The sequence below is a fragment of the Orbicella faveolata genome, unplaced genomic scaffold, assembly GCF_042242905.1.
Source record: "Orbicella faveolata isolate gen_17 unplaced genomic scaffold, um_ofav_v1 contig_46, whole genome shotgun sequence".
Taxonomy (NCBI): domain Eukaryota; kingdom Metazoa; phylum Cnidaria; class Anthozoa; order Scleractinia; family Merulinidae; genus Orbicella; species Orbicella faveolata.
The window spans coordinates 10,044,274-10,057,845 of record NW_028301576.1 but is presented as its reverse complement, the minus strand read 5'-3'; the positions used below and the strand labels follow the sequence as shown (position 1 = coordinate 10,057,845).

The 13,572-nt window shown below is 37.6% G+C and overlaps 1 protein-coding gene across 2 annotated transcripts; it reads left to right on the top strand.

The window, feature by feature from the left end:
• Positions 1–411: 411 nt before the first annotated feature.
• Positions 412–11,981, top strand: LOC149098314 (uncharacterized). 2 transcript variants are annotated; one of them, XM_089277640.1, is made up of 10 exons: positions 413–538; positions 630–680; positions 771–791; positions 3,332–3,607; positions 5,004–5,163; positions 5,733–5,788; positions 6,068–6,174; positions 6,565–6,781; positions 8,550–8,747; positions 9,922–11,981. In XM_089277640.1, exons 1-10 carry the CDS (start codon positions 473–475, stop codon positions 10,102–10,104), a joined length of 1,335 nt encoding a protein of 444 aa, XP_089133766.1. In that variant the 5' UTR covers positions 413–472; the 3' UTR covers positions 10,105–11,981. The 2 variants fall into 2 exon arrangements, with proteins under 2 accessions (XP_089133765.1, XP_089133766.1); XM_089277639.1 differs by having other exon boundaries at positions 412–538; positions 630–791.
• Positions 11,982–13,572: the final 1,591 nt, after the last annotated feature.

Below are 13,572 nucleotides of genomic sequence, written 5' to 3'. Positions count from 1 at the left end.
GGACTTCGATAAATTGGCTTTTCGACCTTTTGTCTTTCTTCTTCGTTTTTTTTTTCTTCGTTTTGTAACAGCTATGTTTCACAATGTTTCACATTTTCTCAATTTTAAAAAGTCTGAAAACACAATCGCCAGACCAGACTGGGCTATTCGAACAGAATCGATTGGGAGCAGAATATTCCAAAAAGGAAAGAGATAGGGTCGCAGGTAAAACAGGGCAATTTATCGTTTTTTTTTAAGTCTACCAGCTTATTTTTTTTGGCAATTGCGAAAAAGAGGTCACCTTATCAAGAGCTATCAAACCTTGTGGGTTATATTTGGCCGCGCTTTGTTCGTTCCGATATAATTATTGTTCGCGATTCGGCGATTGGTCAGTTACGTCATCTTCAATTTATGCTCTTGCGCAATATTAGCGCGTGTCGAATTTTCACGCTACAGTACTTGACAGAAGTTTCATAAGACTCGAGTAGGAAGCATGGCTCTGAATCGCTCGGCCGTTTTCTCGCTTTTTCGCCGTTGTAAATCCCTTCTTAGCGCCCAAGTGAGCATCCCGTACAGGATAACTAATATTAAAATGATTTAACATAGGAAGGAATCTCAAACTAAAACAAAACCATAATAATATCTTGCAGGTGGCGTGTCAGTCTCGCTTTCTGTCTCTAGGATCTTTCAAACTCACTGATGTAAGCGCTCAAGCTTTCACTGTGGCTATTTTTTTCCAAATTTTGATTTCTTTCCAAAATTTGCTAAATCACGTAGTTTTTATTTTTCAGGTGGTTAATCCGGACAGTCAGGTATGTTTGTGACCGTGAATGTCTTATTAACAGCTGAAGCTTTGGCTTGCTTGCTTTGTATCGAACATTGACTTTAGCTTGTAGGCAAACATCAACTTTATTTTTCTCTTTTTGCGGAATTTTTTCGATTCATATTGTGATGTTGGGCTTGTAAAATTTGCCTTAAGAAAACGTCGTGTTTAATCAATTGTATTTCATGCTTTGCTGACCTACAATAGCAAGTTGTACTGTACGTGCAAGCATTTGCAATTTAAAGATAAGAAGCCGAAGTGTACTTTGTCCAGAATTGAAAGAAAATTTTTGCTACTAAATCATGTTAGCTTGACTTTGCTTCATTTGTTTAGTTCCTCAATTGGAGACTTGTTAGCCCGAATTTCCGAGGTTGTCGCAGTCAATTTAAGTTTACGTTCGTTTTAATTTCCTGTGATATTATGCAAGAGCCATCGAGTGTAACGCAAGCGACGTGATAAGCAGACATCAAATTACTTGATCACCACATGTCGAGATAAAGTGAAGTGAACTTGTCTCATCCTGTTTACACGAGGAAATTCCTGTTTAGGGTTGGGTGGTTTCTGTCGATAAAAAGCTGTAAAAAGTTTGTTATGTTTGTATATAATGAAGATTCATGCAAGCTTATTAAAATTCTAACATGGCCCGAGGTTTACGGGGCCACGGGAAAATTCAGACAATTTTGCTAATGCAAATATTACCTAGTGCCATTCCCTTGTGGGGGCAAGAAGTGGTCACTCAGCCAGAAATGGCCTCATTAATTCATTAAATAGATTAAACTTTGTCCCCACAAGGGACTGGAGCTAAGTTTCCAAAGCATACTAGAATTTTGATTATGATAATATTGAGGGTGTTAAAGGGTATTTTCATGATTTGTGAATGGCCTATTTTTTTCCTCGTGAAATGTGAAATGGCTTGTTTTTTTTCTCGTGAATCATGATTTCATTAGAAGCTGTGAACTATGATTTTCCAAAATAATTCTCCGTGAAATGAGAAAGAAGTATTTAATTCTTCATGAACCGTGATTCTGGTTTAGTCTTCTATTATTTTCAACAGTTATTAACAAATTATATTGCATGACCTAGACAGGACAATCATCCCTCTTCGTGTTCTTGCTCGGATTTCTTTTTGCTGCGCACAGAGCAAGGAGCAGACGGATGATAAAGACATTTAACAACACTGTGCTTTAGCTGTAACTTTTCAAATATTATAAGTTACGTAAAGGTGTAAAAAAATGCCATATTTGTTTTTCATGAAATGTGAAATGCCAATTCTATTTCCTGTGAATTGTGAAAGGACCAATTTATTTTCCATGAAACATGATCTTGACCCCTCCTTTACCACCCTCAATACTGGCTAATTAACCTTCATGTACTTTTAGGGTGCACTATTTAAACAATAGTGTTTCTGTCGAGGAACTATTGGCTGATAGTTGCCCCACAGAAATTTGACAACATCAGACTGGAGTAAACTGAAAGAGTTAAATGCTTCGTTTAGCAGTCCCTGTTCTATAGACATCCACTTGAAACGGACACCCCACTTATTGTGGGCAGTTTTATGCTTGCAAAAAGATGGTATATTTTCAGGATAGTCATAAGGTTTTCAGTCACCTGTTGCCTTGACCTTCACATCGGCAACGCATATGTTGCAATGTTGACAAATTCATTCATAATATCCAGGGCCCATCAAACATACTCAGGCCTAACAGGTGCTCTGAGCAATGGCCCTAACATAATGACTGCACTGTATTTTCTGTTGTTTTAACTTGCTCAGTAGATCGTTTTTACGTGATGTCATCACTTTCGAAAAACCAAAACTAAAGAACCACCAAATTTTTTATCCTCATCAGGCATAAGAGGTGGTATATTTATATCTGTTTCCAATTTTACAGCTCAATAGCGTGCTTCGTTTGGAATCCAGAGCATTTTGAATTTCAGGGTTATGGAGGTGTGTGACACAAGGCTACGATCGAGTTTGTCGAAAAATATATGCTTATCTCATGATTTTGAGCCTTTTTAGAAGTTAGAGCATTATGAAAAGTGCTTATGTAAATGCTTTTTTGATCAGTACTGATAATCAGTCGCCTACATGTACATAGCCAAAGTAAGTTCCAGATGTTTACACTATTTTCCGGCCGCCATATTGGTGTACCACGGAGGTACACCAACATGGCATTTTCATACTGGGCTCTGCAAATATCTGCGCAACATTTCGACGAATATCTGAAGTTTGGGGAAACGCACAGGCCTAAAACTTGGAGAAGTGTGTTATTTAGTTATCTTCTATAACATCGTAAGTTCATAGCTTTTTCCACTGGATGGTTTTCGATTTATTTTTTTATTGCGTGACGGTGAAAACGATCTATACAGTCAGTGGTTAAAATCGAGAATGGAACCTGACAACAATGCCTATTCTAAATATAAGAGCAAATAACGTCTAAATACTTTCAGGTTAAGACCGAGAAGGAGTAACATATCTATTTTTTAATTATTTTTGTGAAATTATTTTTGTGTCTTCCTTAATCCATTTAGGTTGCAGAGCAAAAGGAACGCAATGAAGACGCTGGCCAGTATACTGAATTAGTGAGAGACTTCTTAAACCCCAAAGACTTCTACAATGCCTTGTGCAGTCATGGAATGGATTATTTCTGCGGCGTCCCAGACTCTCTGCTTAAAGACTTTTGTGCGTATGTGACATCAGTTACTCCCAAGTCACGACATGTTATTACATCCAACGAAGGGCAGGCCATTGCTCTTGCAGCTGGTTATCATATGGCTACAGGGAGAGCTGGAGTTGTATATCTTCAGGTTAGTGTTTTGGGTTTTACAACCCTTACATGTGCATGTAAACTTCTTAAGGCTGGAGTATAAAATGGTGTGGTATGTATTGTAATGAGCCGGGGGGATATAAAAACGACAGGGGTGCTCGTTGTACCTTTTAGGGGTTAAAAAAGCAGTTTTGCTACCTCTAAGAATGTTCAGCCTCAAAAGTTCCACAGCAGGAGCTTTTGTAGAACCTTTTTAGGGTATTGAGCCGAGAAAAAAGTGATGTCCAGCAGATAATGTGTATCTTTAGAACTGGTACCTTTTAGAGATGAAAAAAATTCAAGCCACGCCCACAAAACAGGATTTTGGTACCTCTTAGGGGTTCTTTTCAAAATTTCCGATTAACATCCCCATCCTTTTTATGTGGGAGTCCCCTCTCCTCCCGGGGATAATGAGCAACTTCAGGTCTTAACCTATCTCTATTAAATTCTGAGAATCATTGAAGAATTTATTTCTTAATTGTGTTCCGAATTTACTATAGTTATGTTTCCTCAATAACAAATATACTGAAATCCCCTTTCCTTAACTATCCATGCTCTATGTTGCTATGAAAGTGAGGGAAGGAAATTTTGCAGAGAAGAAAGCATCATCTACATTGACCAGTATGATTTTTGTTGTAGCATTCCTCTTGTATTAAGGCCTATTCTTGGTTTTCATGTGACGTAGTCATATTCCAAAATTAGAAATTATCCTTCCTTCTGAGGTTTTAGTTTTATCAGATAAAAGGCGCTGTAGGAACGTGACGTTTGGCAATGTTTTAGCTCGACAGAGTTCTTCTTTTTGTAACAGAGCATTCCAAGCTTTTGCGTTGCGTGACATGAAAATGGCGGCCAGAAAAGACTGTCGCGTAGGTCAAAAGACGAGTTATCGCTTTAGTTTTTGTTAAGTAAACGGAGCTTGCACTAGAAGAAGCATTTATTTCAATGTGTCGGAGCACTAGAGTAAAAATGTTCGTTTCAATAGCAAAACTCAAGGACGGATGTTTTTGTTATTTTACGGTCGCCATGTTTGTGCCCCTCCGAAGGGCACAAACATGGCGTCTCCATACAAAGCTCTATAAATTTGGATGACACGCTTCTGCGAATAACGGGCGAATGAACAACAGCAGAAACCTGATTCTTGGCGAGGTTGTTTATATAGCAATCATCTATCATATCCTAGATTCTTGAATTGATTTATTGAATGGTTACGATTTTTAGTTTTGATCACATGACTGGTGAAAACCAAGAATATAAATATATTTCAAATAAATCTCATGTTGAAATTAGTTGATTTTGTTTTGACCCTCACTTCTTTAAAAATTTAAAAATTACACAGTAATATTTTAAATAAAAATTATTAATAGTAATGCTTGCTGAATTTTCTTTGTTTCCTCTAGAACTCCGGATTAGGTAACATTGTGAACCCTCTGATGTCACTAGCTGTTCCAAATGTGTACAGCATACCCATGTTGTTGTTAGTTGGGTGGAGAGGTGAGCCAGGAAAAAGAGACGAGCCCCAGCACATGATACAGGGACAGGCCACACCTGGAATACTTGGTATGCGCATGTCTACTCTATACATGACTACAGACTTGTGTTGTTGCAAAAAAAATAGCCATACCCCTCCCTCAGAAGGTTTTTTTTGGTTTGACCTCCCCTACCCAACCCCAATTACCACCACCAGTTTTATCTGTTTAACTTCATATCCTGACCAAGAGAAAATCAATCAGAATGCTTGGATTTAACCAAAGAGTACATTGCTATATAACATTAGAAGTGATTTGTCTACCAAGTCTTTAAGAGTATATGTAGTGCAAAAAGTTGTCCAAACTTGTCAGGGCCTACAGTAAAAACACATTTACCAGTCTTTTCATGTAGTTTTTTTTTCACAATTTTGCAAGTTCAGGCATATGCAATATTTTACAAACTGGTTAAGTTATTATGGCATGGACTGCAAAATATGTTTACTTAACTCAGGACAATTTGGCTTACTAGACTCCCAAGACTGGCATTTAACAGAGGCCAAAATGTCATTTAATGGGTAATACCTACGTAAAATGTAATTGATGTTTGTTTGTTTGTTTGTTTTCTGGTTAATAAGGTTTTTTTTGCATTCCATTCTCCAGCATCATGTGGAATTCCTTTTCAAGTTTTGCCTGATTACCAAGAAGGAGCTGAACAGGTAAGGCAACATATTTCTGTTTAAATATGTAAGTTTGCGGGTTTACATGTTTGTAATGTTTCAAACCAATTAAATGAAATGGCACTTACCATTAACAATTCATTTCCAAACAAAAACCAGCCCAAAAAAACTGCATACCAATATGCTTGTTTATAGAGGACCACATGTAGTTAACTTCTGGCACTTTTGAGAAAAAAAAAACCCAAATTTTCCTCTTGGAGTAATTTTTCACCAATCCTTCATTTTAGGTTAATCATCATTTGAACCATTTCTCTTCAGGCTTTGTATGTGGCTAGGAAACATATGGAAACAACAAAAGGACCATACTGTTTACTTGTGAGAAGACAGAACTTCTTACCATTCAAGCTTGAAAAAGAACCAGACATGTGAGTAAATGTGATGTTAATGTACATTTTCAATTACTTAATATCTAATTTCCATTTGCTGTCACATCTGATAGAATTCTCTAAAATTGAGGGGATCAGGGATGGCGCAGTGGTGAGAGAGCTTGCCTCCCTCTTAGGTGGCCCAGGTTCGATTCTGGCCCGGTGCCATATGTAGGTTGAGTTTGTTGTTGGTTCTCGCCTTGCTCCATAGGTTTTTCTCTGGGTTCTATGGTTTTCCTTCCTCCACAGAAACCAACATCTCCAAATTCCAATTCAACCAGGATGGAGAACCTGCATGAAAACTAGCTAAAGCTGATGTGGTTTCCTCTCTAACTATTGTGAATTTATCAAAGAAATGCTTATCAGTTTATTTTATAATCTCTTTGTTAGGTATCCATTGAACAGAGAAGGAGCACTAAAAGTGATTGTTGATGCTCTGAAAGACCGTGATGTGGTGGTTGGTACCACTGGTATGTTGTCGCGTGAACTCTTTGAATACCGCGTGGCCAAAGGTCATGGTCATGAAAAGGATTTCTTGACAGTGGGATCTATGGGTCATGCATCAGCCATTGCTCTTGGTATCGCTCAATTTAGACCCAAAAGACAGGTATTGGCAATATTATTAATATCTGCATTAGTAGACTGTAACTACAGTTGTATTAGTATGGGTAATCATACGGTTTCGAGTTCAATTTGAGTGAATTTTTCAAAAAGTTGAAATTGCACGAGCTGCTTCAGCAAGTGCAATTTCAGCTTTTTGAAAACCTCACAAGTGCAAATTTACTCCAAATTGAACGAGAAAAACCATATGATTACTAATTAATAATATAAACATGAAAAAATTCGCACGGAGGAAGTGCCGGAAGATCATTCTTGAAGCCATTTCTTCTCATTTGAGAAAACTTTTTTCAAAGTTTCAGCACAAAATTTTTCGTCATCATTTTATGTGATATCATTTTCTTAGAAAAGTTCCTATTGTCTTTCAGTCAATCATAAGCCAGAATTACGATGTGTAATTTGCACTGGTGTTACACTTTTTGCACTGGTGTTACATTTGAACTGCACTGCTCTTAGCCAATCAGAATCGAGTAATTTTTTCATGTGTATTATTAGTGATTTTACGACGTGCGGGTCAATAGTTACTGCACAATAATAATTACTAGATTCCCTGTGGACCTTTTTTGGGGTTACCACAGGTCAGGAAATGGCCAAGGAAAACATTTCTTCAAGGTCAGGGAAAAGTCAGGGAATTTTATTTTGAGTTGGGGAATAGACATTTGGAAGAAAAGTCAGGGAACTATCTCAACTGTGTTTTTCCATGGAGAAGGAAAATGTTTTGAAAACTTAAATCACAAGTAAAGATTGTGGCTGGAAAGGATGACTGTAAAGAGAGACTAGAAGCCACTACCATATATGATGTTTTGATTATTTTTTTGGGTACTTTTTCAAAGGGAGATTTATTTATATTTGGGAAAAGTGAGAGAATTTTTGAAAAGCCAGATGTCTGTGGCAAACATGTTTTTGATGTGGTGGTTTATTTGATGGGCCAGGTGCCTGATTTAAAATAGAAATGACAAAATTGTGAAGGAAACTAAATCCTAATAGCACCTTGAAAACCAGGAAGTGTCCTCTATTCAAAATATAAAAAAAGATAATAAAATTATGCTGACCACTCCGCCATGCTGCCTCCTATAAAGATTTCTTATTTCTGGCTTTTATTATTGTTTTCTTTTATTTTATTTGCCACAGCTAATGAATTATACTGAAAATAATTATAAAATAATTTGAGAACTCCAGGGTTTATAAATAATGAAACCTCCTCAACATAAAGTAATGTTCCTATTGTAAAATCAACTTGTGATATTGGACACTGGGAGCAGAAAATACACTGACTCACAAACAATACCTTCAATTACTTTGCAAAACTGAAATAAATCTTGCTCTAGGTTACAAATATTCACCTGTACAATTTATCACACGTACATGACTTTTTTTTCTTAAAGGAAGTTAGTGAGCTTGAATGAATGGTACACTTGGAAGTGTGATGGAATATATATAATTGACTGTGTAATATAATTAAAGTTCTATGGAGTGATAATATTTGACAATGACATTATTGATGAATATTAGGTAATTATCAGCAAAGAGTTAATTTAGGTAAATTAGCTGCTTGATCATTAATTTAGAAAAAGGATATTTTGAATAGGGATTGAGAAAATTTTGCTATAACAAAGAATCATCTGTAACATTCTAAACTCCCTACAGCACTAATGCCACTTGAAACTTCAAGTTGGTGATGATCAAGTGTTTCTCCTGCCATCAATACAGGATAACAGTTTCTGTAAATAATTTGCTTTGATATTTGTTTCTTTTAGATATTTTGCCTTGATGGTGATGGCGGAGTCCTTATGCACATGGGAGCCTTAGCTACGATTGGTCAAAGTGAAGTCCCCAACTTTAAGCATATTTTGATCAACAATGGATGCCACGACTCTGTTGGAGGCCAGCCAACTGCTGGTTTGAGTGACACATTTGATTTTCTGGGAATTGCCAAGTCTTGTGGTTATACAGCGGTATGTGTTAATTCCTTACTGAAAGCATGCTTAATAGTGGTGATAAAATTAATCATCCTTGTGGCAATTGTATTTAAAGGAGCAGGCTGCGTTCACACCACATTGAATCTGATTTTAGGGCCAAGTTCAGATCAATAATATTATTATTATAGAAAACGAAAGCAACCAATTGTTTTAGTAGACACTGTAAAGGATTACAGTTCAATGCCTACAATTTTGTGTATTTTTAAGCCTAAAATTAAGAAGAATTTTTCAGTTTCAAGAGCAGTGTGGGCGCAATCATTGTCTATCATCAAATAGAAAATGATGAGAGAACCAATCAAATTTGCAGACCTCCGATGAAACATGGCTGAGTAGCTACTGATTAGAATTAGTGTAAATCTACTAGCATTCTATCATGAATTATTTTCTCTTATTGACTATGCTACACACTATCTATAATTTTTGTAATAGACAGAGAGTAGCCTAGCAGTGTCCAGTTGTTAACAAAATGGCAAATACTTCCCTGTGCTTTTGATTTTCAAGTGTCTGTGAAAAGGATTTAGATCAAGTTTTTTGTGGTAGATTTATACGATTTAACAGCCACCTTCAGGACTTGAGGAACTGGCCGCTTAATACAGGATCACTAAAAATACTCACTGGGCATGGTCTAATGTAAATTTTAATTGCATATCTTCAAGAACACTTCATGCAAGGAAACAGTACGAAATCAACACTCTTTCAAGGGATTAGGACTTTAAACAGGGCTCAGTGCCAACTTGTAACTTAGCGGTATAATACACATAACATTGTGTAAAAGTGCTGTGCAATAAATTGTCCTCTACTCGTCTACGGTATACAGTACTGTATTTCTATGACTTACAGTTCGCAACAAAATATCTCATTCCGTCATTTTATAGTTGTTATGTTCAATTTCATAGTTGTTATGTTCAGGGTGGCTGCTTAATACAGGTCAAGAATAGCAAACAAAGACAAACATAGGGCTGCTACAGGGTGGCCGAGGCCAATTAATAGAAGTGACTACCTAATACAGGTAACAAATACAGCGTTTGCATGAGTGAAAAATCGGGACTTTAAAAACTGGCTGCATAATACAGGGTGGCCACTTAATACAGGGCCATTATATACAGGTTCGACTGTAATTTTAAATTAGTCTTATTTTCATACATTGCAGGTAATGACTGCAGTTCAACCAGAAGAAGTATCAGAGGCTGTCACACTCATGAGAAGTATAGATGGCCCAGTCCTCTTAGAAATCAAAACAAACAAAGGTGGAAGAAAGGATCTGGGACGGCCAACAAGAACACCAATCCAGAACAAGAAGGACTTCATGCACTTCTTGGCTATTGATCATTAATTCAATTTGAATTTTTCTTATCAAGGGATCCTGCTTGCTGAAGAAGAGAGGGGAATGTAGTTAACTCTCCTTTTCAGATGTCAAGTGGCACTGTTGAAATATCAGTTGTTTACCATTTACCCAAAATTTCAGAATGTAAAATGGTAACAAAAGACTCATTTGACTTGACCAAGTGCAAAATTTTCCACATAACAGAAATCATTGCCAGCTAGTGCAAACTTTTTGACCAGAAAATCTGTATGAAAAATGTGTGACTTATTTGCTTTTATTGGGTCTTTCCCCAGTTTTATTCAGCTTAGTTTTGGGTGTTCTGAGTAAGTGCTAGCCAGTAAATGGTACGCGCCAGAATTCAGAATTTCCCTTCTGTAAACCATTTGCCTAAACTATGAGTTAACCAGTTTTCCCATGAAAATGGTAAACAACGCTACCATATCTGAAGTTTTCAGAGTCCTTTTAGAAATGCTACTGCATTTGCTTAAAGATAAAAACAGAGCGAACTTCAGAAAAATCAGGAAACCAGGGCACTGATCAGCTCTGTGTACTGAGAAATAGTTTAATAACAAGATGGCATCAGCTGTTGTAAGCTGAAACAGGTAGAAAAGTTTTCAGAGGGCAGGAAATTGCGGTTTCCTTTAGAAAAAAAGGGTGGCTCCAAATGGCTCCCAAGCCAGTGCTTAGGACTCAAGACTGAGCAGTCAGGAACCATGCTATAGGTTAGCATCCCATCCAGGGAGAATGAAATGCTACAGAAACAAGAGTTGAACCCAGTCTAGTAGACTATTGGTTCAGCAGTAGCATCAAATATTTCTGTTGTATTGGACACAAGATTCTATAATTTAACTTATTAGTTATGAAGTATTCTTCTATGATCTAGACTATTCAGCTTTACAATCAGATGTAAACTAACTTTAGGAACCAGTTAATATATTGTGAAAACTCCAATACCCAAATGAACAACTGTTCTAAGATGGTGTATGAGCTGACTGATCATGGGAAGTTTTCTTTCATAATTGATTGAGGTCATAGTCATGGAAACTTGATGCATCAGCTGGGACACTGTTCTTTTAGACTTTGTTTGATTTTGAAAAAAATTTATAAATATCTAGTTTAAAAAGAAAAACCAAATGAAATTTTATTTGTTATATAATCTAGTAGCTGGTTTTCTTGCTAATATCCTGTCCACCAGTATACTCCTTGCTACACTGTTGTTTGTCGTGACATAGTTCCTGATTGTGCAGGAAAGACCATGTGACTTTAAGAATGTAGGTTCACAATAGACTATGACAAGTTATGTAATCCTTTATGCCCTAAGAATGCTTCTTATCAAATTTCTTCTTGCGATATATGCACAATCATTAGAAAAGATTATGAGAATTTGAAATGTGATCACAAAGGAAAATTGCTTTAAAATGATTTTGCATTCTTTCAACTAAATTTACAGAATTGTACTGGTTTCAGTAAGGAAAACCTCTTCGTTGACTGTGGTACTTGCACTGCCAAATTACATGTCAGTAGTGGCAGGAAAATTTAAAAAGGTTAGCATTGCAGGGGAAACCTATTATAAAGGAAAGTTCAGAACTCAATACATTTAATTTATTTAGTACTTTTTTCTGTTGGAGCACGGATTTGTAACTTTTAGACTAGAAATGTAATGGACAATAGCATGTAGCCGGAAATAGTTATTTCGGTTGAAAATGTTATACAGTGTAATTATTAGGTGTAACAACAGCCTAGCCAGGTAGTGTACATTTACACGGCTAAAAAATCTTCACAAGTCATTTTTTACGGTTATAAAATCATAGGCACAGTTTGTTGGTACTGTATTTAAAAGAAAATATTACTCTAGATCCAATAAAAATATTTTTCTCGCCATAAAAGGAACATTTCAATGAAGGAAAGTATTAGTGATAGACTGCCGGTAGTCTTGAAATCAAGCAGAGATTACGAGGCGAGCGTTTAAGATTAGAGGGCAGGACCACGCCTTTGCGTTCGCGCTCAGAGATAAACATTTTTCGGACCTTCAGAGAAACGACCAGCTGCCAGCAATCTCGGGAGGGGGTACTCCCAGAAAAATTGGGTGGGGTTAAGCGGCCCGCTTCCCAAAACCCTTGCCCTATTTATGACCAAAATCTGCGATTTTCCCTCCCCTATTTGTAACCTGACCAACAATTTGATATCCTGTTTATGACCTTTGCGGCTGGTACAGTTTTCCTAAACATAATTTATGAAGCGCTTTTGCTGATGGCCTTATCGATAATGATGAAAAAGTAGCTTCTTCTGAAAAAGCATACTTAATTCAAGACTAGATTGCAAAACCCATACCCTATTGATGACCAAAATGGCTAAAATCGATTCCCCATTTATGGCCAAAACGACCGAAAAACCATACCCTTTGAGACCCCACAAAACCTAGATAACCCATATAAGGGAGTATTCCCCCCCGCCCTCGGGCCAGCAGTCTACCACAGTGAAGTACAGCTTGGGTACTTTGTTGCCCCATTTCAGACCATGTGATGATATTCTTGAGAATTCTTGCTTTCACATTTTGAAACAGTCGCGTGTGTGTAAGAATGAACATTTTTTAGATGGATAAAGGAACAATTCTCTGGAGAATATCACGTGATCTGTGATCGGAAAGCAAACCACCCAAGCGAAAAAGGTCTATTAGTGTACTGGGTTTTTAGCACATAGCCATCTGCGTAACATTCCATGACTGACGGGCATAATAAAGTACATTCAGCAACTGACTTAGTCTCCTCCGCAGCCGTTTTTTGGGGGGAGCGTTGAGTGACATCCCAAAAAACGGCTGCGGAGGAGACTACAACTGACTAGAACAGCCGATTCTTGGGCGTGGTTCAAATGGGAACCTTAAAGCTTGACGTGGTGGCGAAACGCGTCGGAATCCAAAAAAAGTGGAATTAATAAAGCAGCTATGTTCTTTAAAGATACCGCAACCGTAAAAACCCTGTAGGCGATATGGACTTGACTGGTAAGTGAGATTTCAACTGGCCACCATCCAAACTCTCGCGTTTACAGGTCGGCGGACACGAGGCGACTAGTCCCTACGCGCCGAGTCCCCTGAAGAGTTTACACAAAGGAACTGGTCGCTGGGACTTGTCCCACGAACAGTTCACACGGAGCGTTTTGAGGAACAAGTCGCAGGGACTTGTCCCAAAAATTTAAACCAGTTTGAATTCGTGGGACTAGTCGTAGGGACTAAATTTTTAGTCCCTGCGATTAGATTTTGTTATAAAAATGGCTAGTTCACACGATGGGACTTGTCCCTGCGACTAGTTGCAGGGACAAGTCCCCTCGTGTAGTGGACTTTAGATCTGAGTACGAGAACGACTTTCCAAATTATTCTATTATTGCAGGCTTCACATTACGTCACGTACCCGTCTCATCCCATGAGCTACCCTCTGTACCAAAAACCAACATGGAGAGCAAGGGCTCTTAAAACGTCACTGG